At 34.7% G+C, this 25,526-nt stretch overlaps 2 protein-coding genes across 2 annotated transcripts in view; one reads left to right on the top strand and one right to left on the bottom strand.

The window, feature by feature from the left end:
- LOC132550138 (DNA excision repair protein ERCC-6-like) overlaps nt 1-14,668 on the top strand; it is a 33,445-nt gene extending 18,777 nt beyond the window's left edge. The window contains exons 15-22 of the mRNA XM_060214155.1: nt 7,100-7,248; nt 7,586-7,716; nt 8,609-8,789; nt 8,980-9,140; nt 11,386-11,600; nt 11,706-12,898; nt 13,665-13,725; nt 14,339-14,668. Of these exons, the coding sequence (XP_060070138.1) occupies nt 7,100-7,248; nt 7,586-7,716; nt 8,609-8,789; nt 8,980-9,140; nt 11,386-11,600; nt 11,706-12,898; nt 13,665-13,725; nt 14,339-14,462 (2,215 nt within the window). The 3' untranslated portion in view covers nt 14,463-14,668. The remainder of the gene's footprint in view (nt 1-7,099; nt 7,249-7,585; nt 7,717-8,608; nt 8,790-8,979; nt 9,141-11,385; nt 11,601-11,705; nt 12,899-13,664; nt 13,726-14,338) is intronic.
- A 3,990-nt stretch (nt 14,669-18,658) lies between these two features.
- Nucleotides 18,659-23,967, bottom strand: LOC132550089 (translation initiation factor eIF-2B subunit alpha-like). The gene is made up of 9 exons (XM_060214102.1): nt 23,894-23,967; nt 23,192-23,293; nt 22,625-22,764; nt 22,160-22,276; nt 21,795-21,907; nt 21,322-21,390; nt 20,444-20,519; nt 19,533-19,658; nt 18,659-19,015 (listed from the first exon to the last, which is right to left on the bottom strand). Exons 1-9 carry the CDS (start codon nt 23,904-23,906, stop codon nt 18,860-18,862), a joined length of 912 nt encoding a protein of 303 aa, XP_060070085.1. The 5' UTR covers nt 23,907-23,967; the 3' UTR covers nt 18,659-18,859.
- Nucleotides 23,968-25,526: the final 1,559 nt, after the last annotated feature.

Genomic DNA, 25,526 nt, shown 5'->3' with positions numbered 1-25,526 from the left:
CTGTAGTAAGTGGCTTACATTTGTCCGTAAAATAATGTGATATTGTTAGATGGTTACAAACCTCCAGAAAATTGAAATAAGTAAGGCATGATTAAATTGGAAAATACTAAATATTTAGAAATTAAAGCTACATGTACAATTCTAAGGTACTTGATCGAGTTTGTTTGCAAATTTTTTAAACTTTACAAACTTTTCACTGTTTAATGACAGTTGGAACATATAATACATAATATGCCCTGGTACACATTTTAGATAACATGATGTGCATATATTTTTACATTGTTATAGTTGTGCATAATAATAAGAAAAATCTTACTTACCTAGTTGCAGATTACAAAGAGAGAGAAAAATGGATATTCTGACCTTTCTGTTCAGTGTTGCTAGTGTGTCCAACCACAGGTGTCCAAGGACTGTGTGGAGAGGTTTGGCTGGCTCCCTGTTTTCTTCTCTTTGGTCTTTCTGCCATATACAAGTCCAAGCAACTTTTTTATCTTCTTAACTTGGTAAATTAGTCTTATTGTATTCGGAGAATGCCAAGAACAATGTCTTCTTAGCTCCTGTATTCTGATCCCTTTTTCACCCTACCCTAAAACCTTAACAGCTAGGCCAGTGAAAGGGAACCTCGAAACAATGGTACTGATTAGGGCACCAGTCAGGCCAGCAAGGTTCTTGTTAGCTTAGAGTGTAAGAAGTGCCAGCCTGCTGGCTTGGGCCACCCCTGCTTGTAATCCTAGGGTGTTTGTTATTGGTCAAGCTGGACATGTTATTAGGGGTCAGTTTCTATGCATACACTAGTGACCCCCTACAGCTATTAGCAAGACAGTCAAAACAAGAGCATGTCTAGTATATGAGGTTTTGAGGCAACATACAGGGTAATTGTTTATCATCAACAATTGAACTGTATAAGATGTTTCTTGACATGTTCTTATTTAATCTACAGACTCAAAATTTGTTTTTGTACTTTTCATTTGATATTATATTTATCTAAATTGTATTTTTCATGTTTCATTTTTAATTTCTTTTACTGTTTCCCCCTTTGTCACCTCATTTTGCTATGGTACCCAGGTTAGTCATCCTCATACAATGGCTGCCTTGGTAAATATATGTATTACCATTTCTTGTTCTAGTATACATCAACTGGTGTCATCTTATAAAATTTGTCAGATTAAAAAATGACATGTGAACTGACCACAAAATCCCACTGACAACTGAACTGCATAAATATCTTCTAGTCATCAGATAGGTATCTTTTGTCAAGTCAGAATTGTTCTATATTTTGTTTTGTTTTAATGTTATTCATATCACCACCCAGGGTGTGTTACTCTCTCTTACTATACCAACATTGAAATGACCTGAAAATTTATTTACCTATCAATATTCTATTGTTGGAAGTATAAGAAACTTTTATGGAGTAAGAATTTTAACATTTTCTCCTTTTTTGTTTTTTCCCTGTCTTGATTCTTTTTTTTTTTTTTTTTGCACAGATTTCAACACTTTTTTCTTATTTTTAACGTCTCTGTCTTGATTCTGTCATCATATAAAGATCATACATACAATTATTCTGTAGTTGATCTACAACAAAGTTCCAATCTCTACATGGTGACCTTTCTATCATGTTGCTTTCCTTTTCTTGTCTGCTTGTTTCCAGTCTAAATAAATCTACTGATTAAAATTGTCTCACCAGTCACTGGTCATCATTGCTGTCCTGTTAACTATTGCTTTCATGATTTCCCCAGAATGGTATGAACTCATGTTAGGAATTGGATTTGGACTTGCTTCTTGAAGAGGTGTTCACATGAAAACTTTTCAGTTTAGAATGAAGTGCTTATCATGATGTTATTAAATAGTGTTTATTTGCCACTCGATGTATAAAAAAAAGATTCATACATATTATATTATCTAAAGTAGTTTATGTACAATCATCCTCTCCATTTCTGATTTAAAGAAAAAAAAATCCCTTCTTCCATATATGGTCATTATTGTGATGATACACACAAATAATTCATATTTAATGAAAATTTTTATCACTGCATGTACATGAAAAAAACGGATTCATTACATGTTTGAAAAATTGAAATAAATTTGTATGTTTCTTTATTTAACAAACATTTTGTATTCCTAAACAAAGTGAATATAGTTCATAATTTGTTAAACAGAATTTTGTATGTAGCAATATTCAATTTTGAATAATTTTGTTTTCTAAAACAGAAATATACATGTACCGAGGTGTGTTTGTCAAGTTACACAATATCAGAATGCTTCAATTAAATGTCTTGTCCAATGTTAGATAATCTGGTCTTAAGTTAAAGAGATTAACTTACCTGTAAATACCTTGTTATGTAATAGATTACAATTAGCCCTGCCCCTGTACATGTATGAACCCCATGAATGTGTAGATAAAGAAATCAAACCAGGTGTAGACTGTAACTGACTTACTTATATACATCATAACATGATGTAAAAGTTCATTTAAAAAATTATCGTATTTATTTATTGTAATATTTTTGGGATGTTTTAAAGAGAAGTCAAGGTAATTTCTATCAGAAAATAAAAGATATTGAGCTGTTTTTTATTCGCTCGGAGTGAACTGATATGGTTGCAACCATATAGAATTAAGCATACATTTTCACCTTCTTTCTCAAACTGAATGTATAAAGAATGCCTGAGATATTGCAACCCTGGTTGTTTCTGTTTCATGTTTTCTGATCATGTATCTTAACCTACCAGGTATTGCGAGGATTTGTCTCATTAATTTCAAGTATTTTATTCCCTTACAGCTTATCCTTTTAGAGTAGAAATATATATACCAGCACAAAACAATACCAATGTAATATTGACATATAGAACACTAATAATTTTTCATCAATGATTTATTTTGCAAACTCTTGTACCTCTTTAGACATCTTCCGATAATGATTTTGCTAATGCTGATTTAGAAATTATTTCGAATTCACAGATTTGAAGCCATTAGAGGCATGGACACTACAAGACTCTGATATCAATGACAAAATAACCATGGATATCATTCATTCATGTTATCTTTTGTAAAAATTAATCTCTCGGGATTTGAATTTTTTTATTTACTTTCCTCACATATTAACACAAAAATCAATATCTCTTGAAATATGTGTGGTTTACTGTAGTCCTTGTTCTGTCAGCATACCTTTCACTTTAGATTATACATCAAGATCTGTTGATATGAAAGTCCAACTTGGTTAATATTTAGGTCATATAATTGCCACATGCATCCTTTACAAAATATGTATTTTTGTGTTTATTTCAGTTTCTCACTGAGTGCAAGTGGTAATCCAATCAAAACTTACAAAAAAAAAATAATACATTGCATTTAATTATATATGAACTTACCAAAGATTTTTTTTGGTGTTTTTTTTTTTTTTTTTGTGAGTATTTTGGATGAAAACCAGATATTATGAGGAACTACTACAAAATCAATATGGGCTTGTTTAATTTTTTTTCAGAATTATAATAATATTGAAAAACGGGTATTGTACCACGTCAGTAAGAGTGATATATTGAAGTGATAATATCAAATTCAATAAAATTTTTCGAATGAATGAATTGACGATGTTGGCATTTTATGCACAATAATATTTAAACATGACTACACATATCTATGATGATTATATGTTAGGGTTTTGCCTATATAACCCTAGATGAACTTCTGGGGTATGTTGTTTCTTCTCTTGTACTTGCAGTGATTTATGTCTCTCAGGAAGCTGAGAAATGAACCAATCTGCTGTTGTGGTTGTGTCCTTTAATGACATGTAATGGGCCTCCCATAAATTGTTCAGTGAGGATGCTACCAGCTAGTACAAAGAAACCCTGACTTTTCATAGGTCAATAAACCCAGCAAACACATCAGTTTGCTTAAATTCATCTCGCCAACAATGAAGCAAAAGACCAAACATACAATTACTCATAATTTTATTCACTTGTACTTCTGAAGCATAACAAACATACAAGTATTCTAATATTCATTTATGTTGCGGAAACCTAGTTGTATATATGCATGTTACTATTATCTATCATTGTGTTATGTATTCCAATCTTTTTTTGACAATCTTTGAAAAAAACCAGGCATGTTCAACGTTTTAGAATATTTGAACAGGTAGTTTATAAGCTATTAAGGTTACAATTTCTGACATGCACAGCAACAGTGTTATATATTTCCATTTGCTAGAAAATATATCTCAAATTTGAAAGACAATTTTAGATATCAATATATGGTCTAAATTGATGATTATGAACCAAGATACAGATGTAATATCCTTGATAATTTAACATGGAAGAATGGTATTGTTTTTCTAAGTTGCCACTAGCTCTGTTCCGAATGAAGCAATGAAAATAATTTCAATCTTAAAGAATTGATAAGGCTGATAAAACTAAGTGCTGTGAATCCCTGAAGTACAATACTTGTATGTTCTGAATTTTACAAGTTCAAATGCATGTATCTCAATACTTTTAACAGCTTATAAGTAATTTTATTTTTGTCTTAAAATACCAATTGGCTTTTATTACTGTGAACATAGAATCACAAGACTTGCTGTGGTAACAAAGACAACATGCTTTATTAAAGCTACTCACCATGCAGTTAATTGCTATCAATAGTTTATCTAATTAGTGACATGTATTAATGATATGTTAATTAGCTGCCCAGGTGATGAGGGCCTACAGTGATTGGCTGGCTGGCATGCTGACCATGTGTAAGCCAAGCCAGGATAATATACCATCTGTTTGTAGTTTGTAGCTAACACATGGATTAGGAGAAAGAGTCTGTCTTGGACAATACAAAATCCTTTATAATGATAGTAGGGTGGATTGTTAGTGTTCTAGTATATAAGAATGAATAAGCACAGGCTGAAGCACTTACAGTATGTTAAGACTCTCTTTTTACCTCTTTGCAGTAGAGGGACAATACGTTATGCTCCAGCTTATATGTCAATAAGTCTTGTCCATGAGTGTGTACACCTAAAGCACTGGCAGTATACAAGATATATTATGAACCATTGGAAATATGTAAATACAAAATGATAAGGAAATAAGACAACCATCATGTCTATAAATTGTGGGAACGATATTGTTCCACAGTTGAATCTGAACATGCATTCTTACTATAAATCATTAGAGATGGGTTGAATCAAGACATTAGTGGTCCTCTATATATGGTTGGGTAGATTGGCAAATGGAGCATGATGGTGTAGGAAGGCACAAAGTAGCACAGAGTGGTGTCAGATGGCATAGGGTGACACCAGGTAGCATAGAGTGGTGCCAGATGGCATAGGGTGACACCAGGTAGCATAGAGTGGTACCAGATGGCATAAGGTGCCACCAGGTAGCATATAGTGGTACCAGATGGAATAGGGTGACATCAGGTAGCATAGAGTGGTACCAGATGGCATAGGGTGACACCAGGTAGCATAGAGTTGTGTCAGATGGAATAGAACGACACCAGGTAGCATAGAGTGGTACCAGACGGAATAGGGTGACACCAGGTAGCATAGAGTTATACCAGACAGCATAGGGTGACACCAGGTAGCATAGAGTGGTACCAGATGGAATTGGGTGACAACAAGAAGCATAGAGTGGTGCCAGATGAAATATGGTGACATCAGGTAGCATAGAGTGGTGCCAGATGAAATATGGTGACATCAGGTAGCATAGAGTTGTGCCAGATGGAATAGAGTGACGCCAGGTAGCATAGAGTGGTACCAGACGGAATAGGGTGACACCAGGTAGCATAGAGTGGTACCAGACAGCAAAGGGTGACACCAGGTAGCATAGAGTGGTACCAGATGGAATTGGGTGACAACAAGTAGCATAGAGTGGTGCCAGATGAAATATGGTGACACCAGGTAGCATATAGTGGTGACAGATGGCATAGAGTGACACCAGGTAGCATATAGTGGTGACAGATGGCATAGAGTGACACCAGGTAGCATAGAGTGGTGCCAGATGGCATAGGGTGACACCAGATAGCATAGAGTGGTACCAGATGGCATAAGGTGCCACCAGGTAGCATATAGTGGTACCAGATGGAATAGGGTGACATCAGGGAGCATAGAGTGGTACCAGATAGCATAGGGTGCCACCAGGTAGCATAGAGTGGTACCAAATGGCATAGGGTGACACCAGGTAGCATAGAATTGTGCCAGATGGAATAGAGTGACACCAGGTAGCATAGAATGGTACCAGACAGAATAGGGTGACACCAGGTAGCATAGAATGGTACCAGACAGAATAGGGTGACACCAGGTAGCATAGAGTTATACCAGACAGCATAGGGTGACACCAGGTATCATAGAGTGGTACCAGATGAAATAGGGTGACACCAGGTAGCATAGAGTGGTGTCAGATGGCATAGGGTGACACGGGGTAGCATAGAGTGGTACCAGACGGAACAGGGTAATACAATGTGGCATAGCATGGTTCAAGATGATGTAGGGTGGCTAAAGGTAACTTAAGAATACATTATGGATACTATTATCATTACTTAGTCTGATCAGCCTTGAAAAGTAGGAAAGGTCATTAGGCCAATAAATGATTGATTTAAAAATGATCCAGACTGAAATGCGATCAAACAAATGAAAAAATATGAAATATCTCTAAAATATTCATAAATACAGTAACAAAGTCATGGTCAGTCCTATAGACAGATTGATTTCATATTCATACCATCACAATTGATCAGAATTTAGTGGTCATCAGGGTCAAAGTTTGAACTTTTCCAGCTTTTGTACAAGATGTGTCATCAACCTTTCATGAACAGATTTAGTTAAAAATAAAAAGATCTTGTAGTGGGGATATATCTATCAGAGCTGCTGTTTTAATTATCTTATTTTTGAAAGAAACAGCCTTTTGTGAGGGAAATTTTCAGAAGTAAACAACAAGTTTAGGTCATAATGTTAAATTATTAGGTTCCAAAACAATTTGAATCAGAAGTTGGGCCTTAAAATCAACCACCTGTTTGAAGATTTAAAAAACTTGATATGTAATTCCAGTAGTATGATAATAACCGTAAAATCAAATTGTGTAAAAGTAGAGTAAGGAAATGTAAGTATGTAATTGTGATTTATTTCAGATACTTCACAAAGCAGGAGTTAAGGGAACTGTTTATCCTGGACAATCCTCGTCACTCTAAGACCCAGGTCCAGTTACAGGAGATGCACCGTGGAAGTCGTATCTCTGACACCTCTCTAGATGCTCACATTGCATTCCTTCACTCTCTTGGTGAGTTGTTTTCAAGTGAAAAATGGATTAATTTACCCTGTTAACATCTGCAATCATTGTTATTGCTTCCTGTGACTGAAATTTAATGTCTTAGTTATATCTTACCTCAGATTAATGAAGTTGGTCAACTGTTCTCGAATGTTTAACAATAAAATTTGTTTCTTAAGAAATGGAGATCAATTAACATTTCACTAAAATAGATAGGCATAGGAGAGGTAATACAGTCAGTTTATCAGAAATCATTAATCACCCAAATAAAAATTTAGGCTGAATTCCATGCTGGGATATCATATGCACAATGATATGAACTGCTTCATGCTTCTTAATTTGGTTGTAGATCTGTTTGGACTCAGTGACCATGACCTGATGTTTAATAAGGAGAGTGAATCTATGGATGACCAGCTGGAAGACCAGGAGGAACCAGTGTCAAAGGCTCACCTGGGAGGGAATGACTATATACAGCACAGAGTAAGGGGAGACAACTATTAACAACACAGGGTAAAGGGGGACAACTATATACAACACAGCGTAAAGGAAGGCAACTCTATACAACACAGGGTAAAGGAAGGCAACTATATACAATACAGGGTAAAGGGAGGCAACTATATACAATACAGGGTAAAAGGAGGCAAGTCTATACAACACAGGGTGAAGGGAGATAACTATATACAACACAGGGTAAAGGGGGAAAACTATATACAATACAGGGTAAAGGGAGGCAACTCTATACAACACAGGGTAAAGGGAGGCAACTATTTACAACACAGGGTAAAGGGAGATAACTATATACAGCACAGAGTAAGGGGAGGCAATTATATACAACACAGAGTAAAGAGTGAAACTATATACAACACAAGGTAAAGGGAGATAACTACACTCAACACAGTAAGGGAAGTAAAGGGTAAGAGAAGACAACATATAACACAGGGTAAAGGGAGTCAGCTATATACAATGAGAGATAATAGAGGAGAACTACATAAAACACAGGATAATGATAGACTACTATGTACAACACAGGGTAAGGGAAACACAAGAGTAAGGTAACACAACCACATACAATATATTGTAAGGGGAGACAACTACATACAGCACAGGATAAGAGGGTACAATAACATGTATAGGGTAAACAGGCAAAAACATGTTACAGGATAAGGGGCAGACAACAACACAAGGATAGAGGAAAATATCAGACTCATACATACAATATAGGACAAGGGAAGATAACTACATACATTACAAGATAAGGGGGGACAACTGCATAGGTCAAGGAGGAAGAATAGGGTTTCAATTCTCTGTTTCTAAAATAAGCACATATATGCTTTATAAAACTTCAGGAGATTTATTGACACTTTCCTTGTAGGTTCAGAAAGCACAACAGCTGTTGCAAATGGAGTCAGAGCTTGGAGAGGGATCAACTCTTGAGGAACGTTTCTCAAAATATCCAAGACCTGCAACAAGCAGAGAACTGCCCGAGTTTAAGTTTGGACCAAGTGAAATACCAGCCTTTCCCTTGCCAGAAGAGGAGGCACCTGAGAGAAAGTGTAAGTACATGATAAGACAAAAGTTCTTAATAGTGTTACACAAACTGGATTTTGATTTAAAGCCTGATTTCAAGATTTCTTATGGTAAGGTTTAAGGGCCTGCCTTACTATTAATAAGTGTTAACTGTCATTAATATCTCGGAGTACAAGCTTTGATCTGGATTAAGATTTTCATTACAAAATATTTTAGATAAAGTGGAGCCTGAGAGTGTTGAGTTGACAACAGTTGAGTCACATGATCAGTCAGGTGGTAGTGGTGGTGATAGTGATGACCCTATCATCTTGGATACTTCTGCTGATGACCCTGAGGTCAAGGACATTGAAGAGAAGATAGCTGACTTATCTATACAGGTAGTACATAAACATTTGAAAAAAAAACTTTTCTTTTATACCCTGAAACTGAATTCCTCCAGTAAACAACCCTATATTCCTATATAACATATACTAAACCTATATTCCACATATCCTAAACCTATATTCCTATATAACATATCCCAAACCTATATTACTATATAACATATACCAAACCTATATTCCTATATAACATATCCTAAACCTATATTCCTATATAACATATCCCAAACCTATATTACTATATAACATATCCCAAACCTATTTTCCTATATAACATATACCAAACCTATATTCCTATATAACATATCCTAAACCTATATAACATATCCCAAACCTATATTCCTATATAACATATCCCAAACCTATATTCCTATATAACCTATCCTCAACCTATATTCCTATATAACACAACACAAACCTATATTCCTATGTAACATATCCCAAACCTATATTCTACATATCCCAAACCTATATTTCTCCAGTACATATTCCAAACCTATATTTCTACATGTTCCAAACCTTTATTTCTACATATTCCAAACCTATATTTCTCCAGAAGTAAACCTATATTTCTCCAGTACATATCCCAAACCTATATTTCTACATATTCCAAACCTATATTTCTCCAGAAGTAAACCTATATGTCTCCAGTACATAGCCCAAACCTACATTCTACATATCCCAAACCTATAATTCTCCAGTACATATCCCAAACCTATATTCTACATATTCCAAACCTATATTTCTCCAGTACATATCCCAAACCTATATTCCACATATCCCAAACCTATATTTCTCCAGTACATATTCCAAACCTATATTTCTACATATTCTAAACCTATATTTCTCCAGAAGTAAACCTATATTTCTCAAGTACATATCCCAAACCTACATTCTACATATCCCAAACCTATATTTCTCCAGTACATATCCCAAACCTATATTCTACATATTCCAAACCTATATTATACATATACCCAAACCTATAATTCTCCAGTACATATCCCAAACCTATATTCTACATATCGTAAACTTATATTCTACATATCCCAAACCTATATTCTATATATTCCAAATCTATATTTCTCCAGTACATATCCCAAACCTATATTTCTACATATCCCAAACCTATATTTCTACATATCCCAAACATATATTTCTCCAGAAGTAAACCTATATTTCTCCAGTAAATATCTCAAACCTATATTCTACATATCCCAAACCTATATTCTACATATCGTAAACTTATATTCTACATATCCCAAACCTATATTCTACATATCCCAAACCTATATTCTACATATCCCACACCTATATTCTACATATTCAAACCTATATTTCTCCAGAAGTAAACATATATTTCTCCAGAAGTAAACCTATATTTCTCCAGTAAATATCTCAAACCTATATTCTACATATCCCAAACCTATATTCTACATATCCCAAACCTATATTCTACATATCGTAAACTTATATTCTACATATCCCAAACCTATATTCTACATATCCCAAACCTATATTCTACATATCCCACACCTATATTCTACATATTCAAACCTATATTTCTCCAGAAGTAAACCTATATTTCTCCAGAAGAAAAACCTATATTTCTCCAGTACATATCCCAAACCTATATTCTACATATCCCAAACCTATATTCTACATATCCCAAACCTATATTCTACATATTCCAAACCTATATTTCTCCAGAAGTAAACCTATATTTCTCCAGAAGTAAACCTATATTTCTCCAGAAGTAAGCCTTTGAAACCAAATTGAGATACACAAATGCAAAAGTCTTTATCAAATGTCCTTAAATACTTATTTACCTGTACATTATATGTCACTTCAAAACAAAGTCCTGTCACAGATCAGGTGGGGTGTTCAAAACAAAGTCCTATCACAGATCAGGTGGGGTGTTCAAAACAAAGTCCTGTCACAGATCAGGTGGGGTGTTCAAAACAAAGTCCTGTCACAGATCAGGTGGGGTGTTCAAAACAAAGTCCTGTCACAGATCAGGTGGGGTGTTCAAAACAAAGTCCTGTCACAGATCAGGTGGGATGTTCAAAACAAAGTCCTGTCACAGATCAGGTGGGGTGTAGGTGGTGTAGGTGGGAGTAGCCATAAATTATAGGAGTCGTTTTTCAAGCAGTATATGTTATTTGGGTTATTCCTTACATTTATTCTTTTAACATATAACACCCCATACTTAACAAATACTTACTTCATGTCATATGTTTAGATTACTGAGCCTCCAGAGGAGGAACATGAAGTGGTGGAGATTGATTCGGATGATGAAGAGAATCCAGCCATTCAGAATGGAAATTATTCAGATAATGAGAAATGGTCAGGAGATAGAAACAAGGACAGTTATATAGCTGTTAAGGAGGAAGTAGATATTAAACAGGAAGTTGACATATCAGACAACACCCACATACAACAAAGCAGCAGCATCAAGTCAGAAAGTTTAGAGAGCTCAATATACAAGGGAGATAACTCTAATTGTGAAATAGAAGAAAATGATAACATACAAAGTAAATCACCTGTGAAAAACGACTCCAGTTTAATGGATGATTCTGTAACACAAACACCTAGTGAAAAATCTTTGGATAAAAATGGAATGAGAGAGACAATAACTCCCAACAATCATGGTAGCACAACCCCTAGTAGTTTAAAAAAGAAAACCCCTGTAACTATGGCAATGACAACACCCAAAGGAAAAAATAACAAGAGAAAGAGCGTATCACACAGTCCCTGGTTGTCACGGACACCAAAGTCAAGTAAATATAGTCCAGTTGTCGACGAGGAGATATTCATATCGCCAGATGCATCACGCCCCATTGTTAAGGTGGAGCCAAAACCCTTGTCTTCATTATTTAGAAACACATCAGATCCAAACACCCCGAAAGTACGTAAACAAATATCACTAAATACCACCATCTTCTCGGCTTTCTCCACAGAGAGTCCTGATGTACAGAATAATTCTTATAGTTCAAGTTCATCTGATCAAGGAACATCACCCAAATTATCAAGTCTAGATAAGGGAGGGAAGAATGATCTTTACATGACTTTTGTTGGAGATTCTCCGGTGGATCAGAAACCCACAAAGTCAAACTTACACACAGCAGTTGTGGTGAATTCTAGTGAGGATGAACAGGAGTTGTCTATAGATGACACACCAGATCTAAGAAACTCTATAGAAAATTCCTATCTAGGTCAGGCAGCAGTAGTGGTGGAGTCAGACAAGGATGACTCTGATCACAACATTTCTACAGAAAGTCCCTTACCAACGATGACAAGACAGAAAAAGGTGCGAAAAGCTGTGATAGAAAGTTCTGATGAAGAAAGGACTGATGAGAAATATTCGGAAGATTCAGGTGATATTGACGCTAGAGAGACTTCAAACAAACATTCTACAAAAAAAGTGATTGAAAGTTCAGATGAAGATGAAAATGTTGAGGATCGTGAAGATGATAGCTTATCTGAAGAAAATTATACCTCAAGTAGAGAACCAAAGGAAATCCATGATGTCTTAAGGGATGAAAGCTCTGATGATGAAAATACAGAAACACAACATAAAAAGTCTGTTAAATGGAATGAAGATGAAGAAACTGATGAAAGTGAAGCAGAGGACTCCGACTTAAGTGGTTTTATCAATGATGAAGAAGAGGAAAGTGGAGATGAAAGTGACTACAGTGAGGAAGTTGAGACAAGTGAAGAAGAGGAGGACAGAAGTACAAAGTCTCAGAAGTCAGGTAAATCATAGGATACAGGGCTTTATCTCAAAAGAGGACATACAAATGTTTAGGGTTTAATTAGTTGTAGGTCAGAGGTTAAATTAGACAGAAATAATGGATTGGGTTTAGATAGAAGACCAGAGCTTAAATTAGATTGAAATAATGGATTCAGATAATGTTGTAGGTCAGAGGTTAAATCAGAACAAAGTACTGGTGTCAGATTAGATGTAATTTTAGGGACTGTGTTTATTAAGTTGAGGGCTGTATTACTTCAGATATCAGAAGCTAAATTAGACTAAAATGATAAAATATCTGAGTCAGGTTACATGGAAGTTTAAAGATTTGGTTAGACAAAGTGAATATGGGTTAGATCGTGTAAAATGCCAGGGGTTGAAAGGAAAAATGATCTACTTTAATGAGGCAAAAGTTTAGAAATAAAATCAAACAAAATCACATTATTAATTGTGTCATAATCAGATAAGAAAAACCTTGGCAATGTAAGTCATATGTCAATGTCATGCTTAAAAGGACAAAGTCAGACTAGTCAAATGTCAAGGTCAGACTAGTCAAATGTCAAGGTCAGGTTAGTCAAATGTCAAGGTCAGGTTAGTCAAATGTCAAGGTCAGGTTAGTCAGATGTCAATGTCAGGCCAAGTATTTACGTCAAGTTATTCAGGCTCAAAAACTTTTTTTTAGACTAGATGAACATGTTGTATGACTTGTTAACATAGTGTTTATTTAAAATACCAGAACATTTAAGTTTACCATCAACATCATGTTTCAGAGTTTGACAGACTTCCAGAAGATATGAAGACAATGTATAAAGAGCTTATCAACTCGGGCAGGTGAGTACATAGTTGATGTAGGCAGTCTCACTATTGGAAAGTCATTTTTTTTTTTTTTTTTTAATTGATTTTGTGGGGAAAGCTCAGTTCACAAATTCTGTTGTGTTCAAAATGATAAATAATTAAAAATTAACAGGACTTTTTAGCAGAAATGGATTTTGTAAATTCATATATTTGTTACATTTATACTATACCACTGTCCTACTTTGTGTCAGTGGGTACATGTGGGCATCCTGTGATTATTGGAGGATATATACAGTTATACAATCCAAGGACTTCATTGTCTCTTGGTTGCTAAAATCATCAGGTACCATAATTGATAAAGTGATCACTTTTATAGTGCTGTTTTGAATATGAAATGCCTGCTACATAAAATCTGTTGTTATCTCTGTAACTGTAGACAAACCACATCAGTATGCTGCAACACAACACTTCAGAGGGGAGAATAATGCATATAGTCATGTGGTGTCCACATGATTTTCTACTGTTGAAAGAGTGTGTTAGTTAGAGAATCTACCCACTAATATTTTATATACAGTATATGATTGTAAGCCAATCTTAAATTACTTTGAAAAATATCTTTAATATCATTACCTGATAATTTTTTTTCTAGATCACTTTTGAAATCTGGTAAATATGAAGAGGCTTTGGCAAATGTACTACAAGCAATTGAGATCTGTCCTGAACCTTCAACACAAGCTCTCGCGCTCACCATTCACAGGGCAATGGATGTGTGAAATCTGTATGTAAACTAGCCCTTGAGATCTGTCCTGAACCTTCAACACAAGCTCTCGCGCTCACCATTCACAGGGCAATGGATGTGTGAAATCTGTATGTAAACTAGCCCTTGAGATCTGTCCTGAACCTTCAACACAAGCTCTCGCGCTCACCATTCACAGGGAAATGGATGTGTGAAATCTGTATGTAAACTAGCCCTTGAGATCTGTCCTGAACCTTCAACACAAGCTCTCGCACTCACCATTCACAGGGCAATGGATGTGTGAAATCTGTATGTAAACTAGCCCTTGAGATCTGTCCTGAACCTTCAACACAAGCTCTCGCGCTCACCATTCACAGGGCAATGGATGTGTGAAATCTGTATGTGAACTAGCCCTTGAGATCTGTCCTGAACCTTCAACACAAGCTCTCGCGCTCACCATTCACAGGGCAATGGATGTGTGAAATCTGTATGTAAACTAGCCCTTGAGATCTGTCCTGAACCTTCAACACAAGCTCTCACGCTCACCATTCACAGGGCAATGGATGTGTGAAATCTATGTAAACTAGCCCTTGAGATCTGTCCTGAACCTTCAACACAAGCTCTCGCGCTCACCATTCACAGGGCAATGGATGTGTGAAATCTGTATGTGAACTAGCCCTTGAGATCTGTCCTGAACCTTCAACACAAGCTCTCGCGCTCACCATTCACAGGGCAATGGATGTGTGAAATCTATGTAAACTAGCCCTTGAGATCTGTCCTGAACCTTCAACACAAGCTCTCGCGCTCACCATTCACAGGGCAATGGATGTGTGAAATCTGTATGTGAACTAGCCCTTGAGATCTGTCCTGAACCTTCAACACAAGCTCTCGCGCTCACCATTCACAGGGCAATGGATGTGTGAAATCTGTATGTGAACTAGCCCTTGAGATCTGTCCTGAACCTTCAACACAAGCTCTCGCGCTCACCATTCACAGGGCAATGGATGTGTGAAATCTGTATGTGAACTAGCCCTTGAGATCTGTCCTGAACCTTCAACACAAGCTCTCGCGCTCACCATTCACAGGGCAATGGATGTGTGAAATCTGTATGTGAACTAGCCCTTGAGATCTGTCCTGAACCATCAACACAAGCTCTTGCACTCACCATCCACATGGCAATGAATGTGTGAAATCTGTATGTAAACTAGCCCTTGAGATCTGTTCTGAACCTTCAACACAAGCTCTCGCACTCACCATTCACAGGGCAATGGATATGTGAAGTCTGCCTACGAACAAGTTATTCAGATGGTTTGTGAACTATTGAGGCTAGCTCTCCTGTTCTCTATCCACATGGAAATGGATGTCTGAAGTCTGCATGTGAAACAATTGTTAATTGTCTGAACAGTTTTGTTGATATTAAATATGGTGTAAACATCCTGTTATCTTGTTTTGATCCAATATTTAAAGTCAATCTTACAATGTATCTATTGTAGTCAGTGATGTGTGACTTCTGTCAAGTGAGAATAAAAAAATACCATAATTATACAGATCTAAGATTCTAATGAGAAAATAAAAAAAAACTACCAACAGAATGGGAGATAACTGATGTCCTGGTTGTCTTAGGGAAAAACAGCCATTATAGGAGAGAAAAAACTCCAGGCAAATGTTTCCCCATAAATATGTATAGTAATCATACATTTGATTGTAAACCTTTTCAACATTTATGTTCTCAGTCAGAAATATGACCAGGCAGCAAAAGTATGTGCCTCAAATACAGTTCACGGTAGTCACAAGTCAGATCAGTATTTAGGTCAATGTTACTATAAATAAAGGTGAGATTGTAATTTGCTCTTCATTACTCATTATATTTCAAATATCATGTTTTATAGAGGGCTAAAGTTTGGTATGACCTAGATCTCAATATACAAGTTAGTTTTGATAAGCAGTGTGTTATAATTGTTTCGTTTTAATGTACATTAGTATGTTTATATTTGGTACAATGTAAATTTCATAATTGCATGTTTTACACAAATCAGGATATATCTGTCATCTGGAATGACACGATAATTATTAAGTTGTTTTATTTATGTTTATCAGTACCAAAGTACAGCTGCAGTATACATCAGCATCACCAAACACTTGTCAAATATTATCTGGTCATGGCTTTCAAATTCAAGGGTGACAGGATGTTTTAAAGGGTCATCCAGTGAAAGGACCTTTTAATCTACTCTTTTGAATATGTTAGTTATCGCAACGGGATATATGAACATTACTTAACTATATATAATCCAAAACTGAAATTGGAACTTTCAAATAAAGGTCATAAGTAAAGAAATATCAGGTGGATGTATTATTTTCACGATTTCAACAAGCTGGCATCACTGCTACATTCATTTGCTTTTACCACTCCAATAAATACATGCAAACAAAGAAAAAATCCTCCAGAGCAGGTTTTGCTGTAGCAGCATTGCTAAGAAATTTTCACAGTGTAAAGCAGCAGTGTGTTCACAATAAGATATAATTGTTGTAATTCTTTTTGTTTATATTGTAATAATGTGACATATTTGAGTTACAAATAAATGTAATGGATATCATGCTACAAATTTCATATCAGGTACATGTATGCTGTTAAAAATAAACTGATGAAATAATTTACTTGTGTGTTTGTCGTTTTTCCAATTAAATGGAATTTTATAGTTTTATAATGACTCAGTTACTTGTACCTAATTTGATCAATTAAAAATGATGATCATGTGCCAGTGTACAATATAAACTATCAAAGCCCACTCCCACACCCTTTCATTTTTAAGGTCAATATGACCTATTGCTGTTGTGTGCCACTGTATGCGTTGGTAAACTTTTCATTTAAAACACTAGTTCTGCCTTGTGCCTCGGCAGATTTAAACCAAATTCTGTCATTGAGAGTGGGGGATCATTTCTTTAATTCAGAAGTTTGATTTGACCCCTAGGGACCTGGGAATGGAGTCCCAAAAGGGAAGTTATACAATACTTTGCTTTAAACCTCTAATCCTGTGTAATGCCTGGGTAGATTTCAACCAACTTTTGTGTGAAACATTATTGTAGGTGGTTTATCATTTCTCAAATTCAGAAGGCTGATTTGAAAGCTAGGGACCTAAATGGTAAAGTCAATATTTTGCTTTAAAATGGTACTTTTTCTTAATGCTTGAATGCATTTCATTCAAATTTTGTCCATAACATCAGAAGGGGTTGGCAAATAATTCTTAAATTCAGAAAATTGATTCCACCCCTAGGCACTTTTTGGGGGGTGGGCCTCAAGTGTGGTACATAACATCATTTTGGGATAAGAACCATTGCTTAAATTTAGAAAGTCTATTTGACCCTGAGGGACTGCAAAAGGGGAGGTTAGACAATATTTCATTTCAAAATGCAACTCCTTCTTAGTGCCTAGGTAGATTCCAATCAAACTTGGCCTGAAACATTATCAGGGAGTGCCAATGATATCAAACATGCATGAAGTGATCCTGAGATTGTCCTGACTAAATCTTAGTTTTACACTTTGGTCAAAAATTAAACATAACTCAACTAGAACAAATAGTCTGAACTTCTTCTCATGTTTCATTCACACCAATGAAAATAATATTTGGATTTGGATTTCTTTTAAAGGAAAGAACATGGTAATCACAGAAACTATTTTGTAACATGATTGTGCAACTGTTTTTCATGCACAGAACCTACCACTGATTTCTGATACTTTCAAGGAATGTTCAAATTAATTCATAAGATTTGTCAGACCACCATGACCATTCAGGGCCATGGCCCTCTTGTTAGGTCAACTGACCTGAAGAGTCAGGATGACCTACAGCCATTGTGTTTCATCCGTCATCATCCACCGTCTGCAATCCACTGTGCATAAACTTTCAATTCAAACCACTTCTTCTCAATAACCAAAAGGCTCAGGGTTCTTAAGTTTGGCCATTAGCATACTGGGATGAAGGGCTATCAGTTTTGTTAAAATTAATTACCTTGACTTACTTTCAAGGTCACAGGTGTCAAAGAGGTCAAGTTTCATTATCATGGTTTAAATGTAAGCAAATTATGCTCCAGATATGAAATTCTAACAAAGGGCAATAACTCAGTGAGAGGTTGTGGGCCTGAATTTGGTAAATGCACATCTTCTTAGTATTACCAATGTATACACCAAGTTTTAGGATTCTTGTTTAACTGTGAAAAAAATCAAATGAAACCAATATCAACAATGAAACTTGTCACTTTATTACTTTTGGTCATACAATTATTGACAACAATAAATATGCAAATTCTTAAGTGTGTTTGTATTTCATTTTTTTTATTTCTCTTAATAAGTGTACCAAGGTCAAAAATCATAATCTTTATAGAGTTTATCACTTGTTGAATAACCTGGACAAACAAACATCCTGGATGCTTTAATGGATGTCAGCAATAGAGTTTGATTAGCTCGTCTGAGATGGCGGAGGGTGTGAGTACACCGAGGTCTGTGAAGAGAAGTGTGATATAAGACGGAGGAGTATAGTCTACCAGGGGATGCTCCTTGGATAGGTCCGTCGTCGTACGTAGTGTGCTTGCATGATACTGGAATATACACAAGAACAACTTATCAATGAATTTTAAACATCAGATGGTTTAATGCTGATAGAGACATTGAATTATGTGGTATCATAGCAGGGCTAAGCAACATGGAGTTAAGATTTAATAACTTTAAACTCAAAGATAGAGCTTGTCAAAATGGAACCAAGATTATGTGATTAAAATTGTTTTTTTCAATCATTATTCTACGAAAAGGATATATTTGTATCCGAGTCAAATGTGATTTATGAAACTACACAATCAGATGTCATATTTTCTTCATCTAATCAAGTATGTTAAGAATGCTAATAAATTTATAACTGCACCAAATGTAACTGATCTGTTTCTCCCAAAAACAATCAATGTTCAATTAGTTAAAACATTGTATTTTTTACTTTGTACAGAAAGTTATCTCAATGATACATTTATATATGTAATCTATATCGAAATACAACACCTGGGTAATATATTTAAGTATACATTTATTGCTTTACAATCATGGGAAACAATCAACAAAACCAACCTTAAACTGATTAGGTACATCTTGTTGGTTAAGTGGAAAAAGACGGGTGAATTTGAAACTCTCAGCAACAACATAAACTGGCTTATTCATAGCCTTAGCTGAAATTGCTAATGTGTATGTACCAATCTGGAAATGAATGATAAAAAATAATCAAAATTTCCTCAGAATTGAATCCATGACTTCTGATAAATAAGATGTGAAATTAATCATAAAACATATTCATGTCATTTTATTTACCCTAGTAATAAAAATTTCATTTATTGTCAAATAAGAACAAAATATATAGCTATTGAGTCAAATAGAAATTGATAATTCATCAGGGAAACATTTCAAATAACGAAATAGTCCATATTTGGATGGTGTATTTGAATCACATGATGTCCCAATTAAACACTTTAATCTCAACATATTCTACTTGCTTTTGTAGTAAAATTATCTCCCTTGATGATATTTTTCCTGTGTCTTTCAAGAAACAGATATATATTTTCTTTAAATAGCATTCACCTTTCACTCCACACTGACTTACCACTGCAAACATGTAAAATTTCTGTGTAATACAATTGTTTGCACTATCAAGATAATATAATTATACTTTTATGAAAACTTATTGGTAGATGAATTAAAATGAACAGATACTTTATATCATCAGTTTAAGGAATTAGCACAAGATGGTCCTATTTCACCTTTAGTTTGTATTTCTATAACCTAAGTCTTTGTTCATATTTTAATTCATCAAAACACTTATCATTAATAAACACAGGGACATCAATCTGTATTCAGAGAGACAAACATTCCCAATCAGTATGAAACATTCCAAGACACATTGGTAATTTTGATGAATGAGTAAAATAATATGTAAGTTTGGACAAAATCTTATCAAGACTCAACCTACTATCTAGTGCATCGTTTACCTTGTTAATGATCCCTCCACTCTCTACTACACCCTCCGCTCCAACTAAAACCATGTCCACCTTCTCCATCACATATCTGTCATCAAAATAAAACATATCACAGAGTAAATGTGTTATCCTAAAACATAATAACATTCTTAAACTTTCTTCACTCATTGATTTACATTCATCTGTATGGGTGGTCATGTGGTGCAGTGTTAATTCACTTGCCTTTCATGTAGATGCCTAAGATTTTATTTTGTGAAAAAAACTTGTGAAGACTTGTCTGACCATGTGGGATTTCCCTAAGTACTGCTCTTTCTTCCCACAATAAAACCTTTGTGCACTTACATCAGGCCAACAAGTATAATTTATGTAAGTTGGCTAATAACTTATTTCAAAATTGTTGTAAAACAAAAATAAAGTTTATATTTAATATACATGGTTCAGTTGTTTTTATTCTAGTCCTTTATTTGTGATAGAATAATTGTGTGAACTTCCAAACATAACATACATGTACATTTTATCCAATTTCCAAATACCTGGTATCTATTTTTGACCTGAATTGAGTTGTAAAGCCTGTTAACAAACTATATGTAACTTCTCACCTGTCTACTGATACTTTCTGAGAAACTGAGATAATGCAACTTCAAAACTTTGATGTGGATGTCAAAAAGAAAATTAACTTGCCACTCAAGGTTTTGGTTCTACTTTTAGCTATAGAGAGACAAGATTTACAAAACACAATGCAAAAATACTTTGATTTATTATCAAAGCCTCGAAAAACAGGTAAATGAGTTTGACCATAACTCCACTAAACTGGAGTATTATTCTTAACAACACAAAAACGATTTAAGCCATTATATTGAAAATATTTTGAAACATCACTGTAAACTTACCCAACAGCAGCATCTAGGACTACCGTTGTTGGAATCCCCATATCTATCAATTCCTTAGAGACCTCACGGCTGTTGGGGAAAAATAATGTATTTGAAGCCTCCTTAAAGTATCATCTTACAGCAAAAATAACACATAAATGAGATGAAAACAACACATATATTTATCAAATTGAAGTGTTACAATCTGACATGGAAGTGGGGCCTTTAAAATTTACTTTCTGGATACAAGGGTTTAATGCATATGCTGAACTGCTATTAATCAAAACTGCCCTAGTCATGTATCAGCATATTACATGTTGATAAAGGTCAAGACAGGCTATAAAGCAATATGAGATCATTATGTAATTTTTATTTTCATAACTCTTATCACACCAGTCTAATGTCAAAACTGTCCTTGTTATTCTAAGGGGGGATTACTCTTACTTTAGGGAGCATATGGCCTTAACAAATTTCTTGATGACAATTTTCCTTACCCTGAATTATCTGGTAGAGATTCTGTGATGTACACATTGAAGCGTTTCTTTGCTTCAGCTGCTTCCTTCAACACTTGTAATACTACTCTTGATTTTGAATGGGTCAGAATTGTCTGCAAAACAAGAATCATGTGTAATAAAGCTTCATATATTACAATTCTGTCACTAATGTTTTACATTAATATTTCCTAATTTGCATGTGAGCTACACTGTATTTATAGACAATCATAAAAAATCTATAATTGAAGCAAAAAGAATTTTTAAAATGTTCAACTTTAAAAGATACTGATGACAACTTTCTGACTTTTGTGTGTAAATGTATGTAATTTTTACTTCTTATTTTTTTTTAATTCCTAAAAACTTACTGCACCATCCCGTATGAAGGGATGAGCCTGTCTGGCTATCTTCTGACGAGAATCTGAAACTTTCTGCAAAAATAAGTTCCCTCTTTTGACTAGAATTCTCTGGCACTCCTGAATTGTCTGGAAAAAGAAGTTTATATACCAAGGTTTATCATCAGCTCCATATTATTTTGATTATCATATTGACTTTATTAATCACTTTTCATACCTAAAGGGTAAACAAAATGGGTACTAGGTAATATTATACAACAGAACTTCAGAATTAACAGAATCAAAGCCAAAACGCATTTAGTCGAGGTATCAGAATTTCACTATGAAGGCAATAGTAATTTTCAGCTGTACTAATTTGAAATGGACTACTTAGGCACTGTGACCACAAGTATTTTTATGAAATATATGTTTTCTTTTTTTTTTCTACATAAAGGAAATAGACTGCTTTCCAAATTCCAGCATTGAAATAATCCTTACTGAATGTTCAAGTGTGGCAAGTGTAATGAAGCGTAGAAACAGTTCACCAGCAGAAGAAATAGATGTGGTACTACTGTCTGTTTCAGTCAGTGTCAATATTGCATCCTTCATTCGGTCACGCATCTCTGACAGAGTATCCACTGTAAGTACAGACAGATCCTTTCACACTTCAATCTTAACCTCAATTTCATTTATGGGGTGTAGATACACAATATCAACGTTTTGTTGCAATATCTCACAAGTTCATACTGAAGGCTGCATCTTATAAATTTATGAAGGTGTAATATGATGTCAATTGACTTTCATTTTGGACCGTCTTATGAAGTTAGCGTGACAATAAAATTGACAGCTTTTGAAAGAAGTGCTTTCTTTTTTCTAATTTGTTCTAAAAGTTTAGCATTTCTTATCATTCTTTTCAACATGAAAAAATATTTTCAGAGTAAGGAGGAAAATGATTTACTGAATTGCTATTACACTTTTTCAGTTCATTGACTCTTAAATAACCATTAAGTCAGCGAAATGTTTTAGAAAAAATCTGTTAAGTAAGGAATATTAAAGTTCTCTTACTTTTGTTGACCTCCAGGAAGTGCAATAGCGTCTTAATTGCAGCCACTGCAGCAGACATGTCAGGGTCTGCATGGACCAGATTACTGAAGTAGGACAGTATACCTGTTGAAAAAGAAAATCATTTCCTCATGACCAAACACCATGATGTATGTATTTCTAAGGAGCAAAGGAAAGACATGGTCATTAAATAAAGATATTCTTCCCCTTAAAACAGTTTTTTATTGCCCCCCTCCCCACCTCAATAAAAAACAGAACTTATTTTACTTATTTACGAAATGTAAAGAACAATTCGCCTAAATGCTAATGTTGACCGGCTATGAATAAAAAAAAACACAAAACGATATGGAACAATTACAACTTCTGATGCAATATCTAACTCATCTGACATATTATTCGTTTACAGTTTCAGCTGACCACCATAATAATTTGCACCAAGCCCTCAAATCTACACACAGGTAAGCTCCGCAAAAATCAACGTACACTTCTATGACCTTATATATATATATTCATATTATTATCATTATCATTCGGGTTCGTTTAATTTTTTTTAAATATCACCGCAAGAGACAATTCGTTGAGCAGCTGTAAACTAGAGTTAATTAAAGATAACACAAGTTGCCTACAAACAACATCTAATGTCTGACCACAAAATCGTTGTACTGTATACTGTTATGTTTTGTCTATTTTTAAAATCTATATTACCATCTCTGTCCATGATGGCAGCACGTTGGTAAATGCTCTAAGGCCGGTGCTTGTTTCCGTGAACCGGAAGTTCACTCTGAAAATAGACGTAGTACTAATTCACGCCCGATACATTTTTACATGCACGTATCCATAATATCTTCAAAGACACACAATATGGTCGTTTAACACAAATTTGCAATCAGATTCAGTAGAGTCAAACAATTAATGAAACTGCAACATACAGTTGTTTCGTTCTTGTAGAGCTGGCTCGTCAGTGATGTCAAGGGCCTAATTTTTTTTTTTTATAATTATTTTTTTTTATTCAATGAAATGAACTGATACAGTTATACATGTGAGAAACACTCCTCAACACAAACATTTTCACCTCCATGATTGCATGTATACTTGACCACACACATACAGATGTACATCAAGAGAATACTTGCATATAAACACATAATATGTACACATAAAGCATACGTGCACCGTACACCTAACAGCAAATATAATAAATATATATATGCATCATGTACATACTCGCACATACAAGCTTACGTACATGTACCTACAACCACACCTGTAAATCAAATACAGTGTAGGTATACAACTATATATTACAGGTGTATAAATATCAAAATCAGCAAACCACTTCTAAAGTGGTTAATCATATTAGCTATATCGGCATACTTACATTTATAATATTATCATAGAGAAATGTTGTTGTGAGGAGGTATAGAAGTGTTACAGTACATTGTGGGTTTTTTTTTTTTTTTTTTAGGAAGAAGAAAGTGAAAGAATAGAATAGAGTAAGAGAGAAAAAAATAAGTAATTATCATATATTCTGAGATATTTATCTAAGAGGAGGGCTTCCGCAACCCATGGAAATAATCAAATACTTCTACAACAAAACAACTGTGTTGCAAAGCATACAAGAAAGAAAAAAAAAGAAAAAGAAAATAGAAGAGAAGTATGCGTTAGTAGTAACAAGTGTAAGAGCAGAAGACAAGAGGAAGGCATTGAGAAGAACGACAAAGGAGAAATTAGAACACGCATGATATGGAAGGAACAGTATTGAGTTTATGTATATAAAAAATGGGATAGATGAAGAAGTCATCAGCCTGAAAACTGCCGAGTTTTAAGCAATATCTGTTAGTTTTTTCCATTTACTCCATTCATTTGAAAAGATTTGTAAGGAAGAATTACCTTTACCAGTTGAAATGGACTTTTGGACAGTATAGTTTTCTTTTATAACATTAAATAAAGCCATTACCGATAATGTCCTATGTACAGTTCTGGTTCTATAGATATAAGATTTGATAATAAGAAGTACTTCATTATCTACTCGATTGTAGATGCCGGTATCATTTACCAGACCGAATAAGATAGATTCTTTATTTATAGGAAACACTATTGTAAGAACGTCTAATAGTGATTCAAAACTGACAAAAAAATTTTGAACTTCACTACATTCCCATAACATGTGAACAATTGTCTCCCTATCTCTATTACAAAAATTACAGTTAGGGTTATTTGAAATACCAATTTTGTATGCATATAAGTTGGTTGTTAATATAAAGTGATTAATCCTGAATTGTAACCAACGGAGTCTAGTGTTTTGAGTTGATCTAAACGGAATACTGTGTATTTTTTT

This window comes from Ylistrum balloti, unplaced genomic scaffold, assembly GCF_031769215.1.
Source record: "Ylistrum balloti isolate Yb309-2 unplaced genomic scaffold, AGI_CSIRO_Ybal_v1 Utg370104, whole genome shotgun sequence".
In the NCBI taxonomy this organism is placed as follows: Eukaryota; Metazoa; Mollusca; class Bivalvia; order Pectinida; family Pectinidae; genus Ylistrum; species Ylistrum balloti.
The sequence above is the reverse complement of the archived record's forward strand: the minus strand, read 5'-3'. Positions and strand labels throughout refer to the sequence as shown.

Excerpts from the sequence above, each read along its gene's own strand:
- LOC132550089 (XM_060214102.1), bottom strand. Across the intron at positions 21,391-21,794 it reads TCTCTACCAGATAATTCAGG|CCGTGAGGTCTCTAAGGAAT; the intron begins GTAAGGAAAATT and ends TTTCCCCAACAG. Across the intron at positions 20,520-21,321 it reads GTCCTAGATGCTGCTGTTGG|ATATGTGATGGAGAAGGTGG; the intron begins GTAAGTTTACAG and ends TTTTGATGACAG.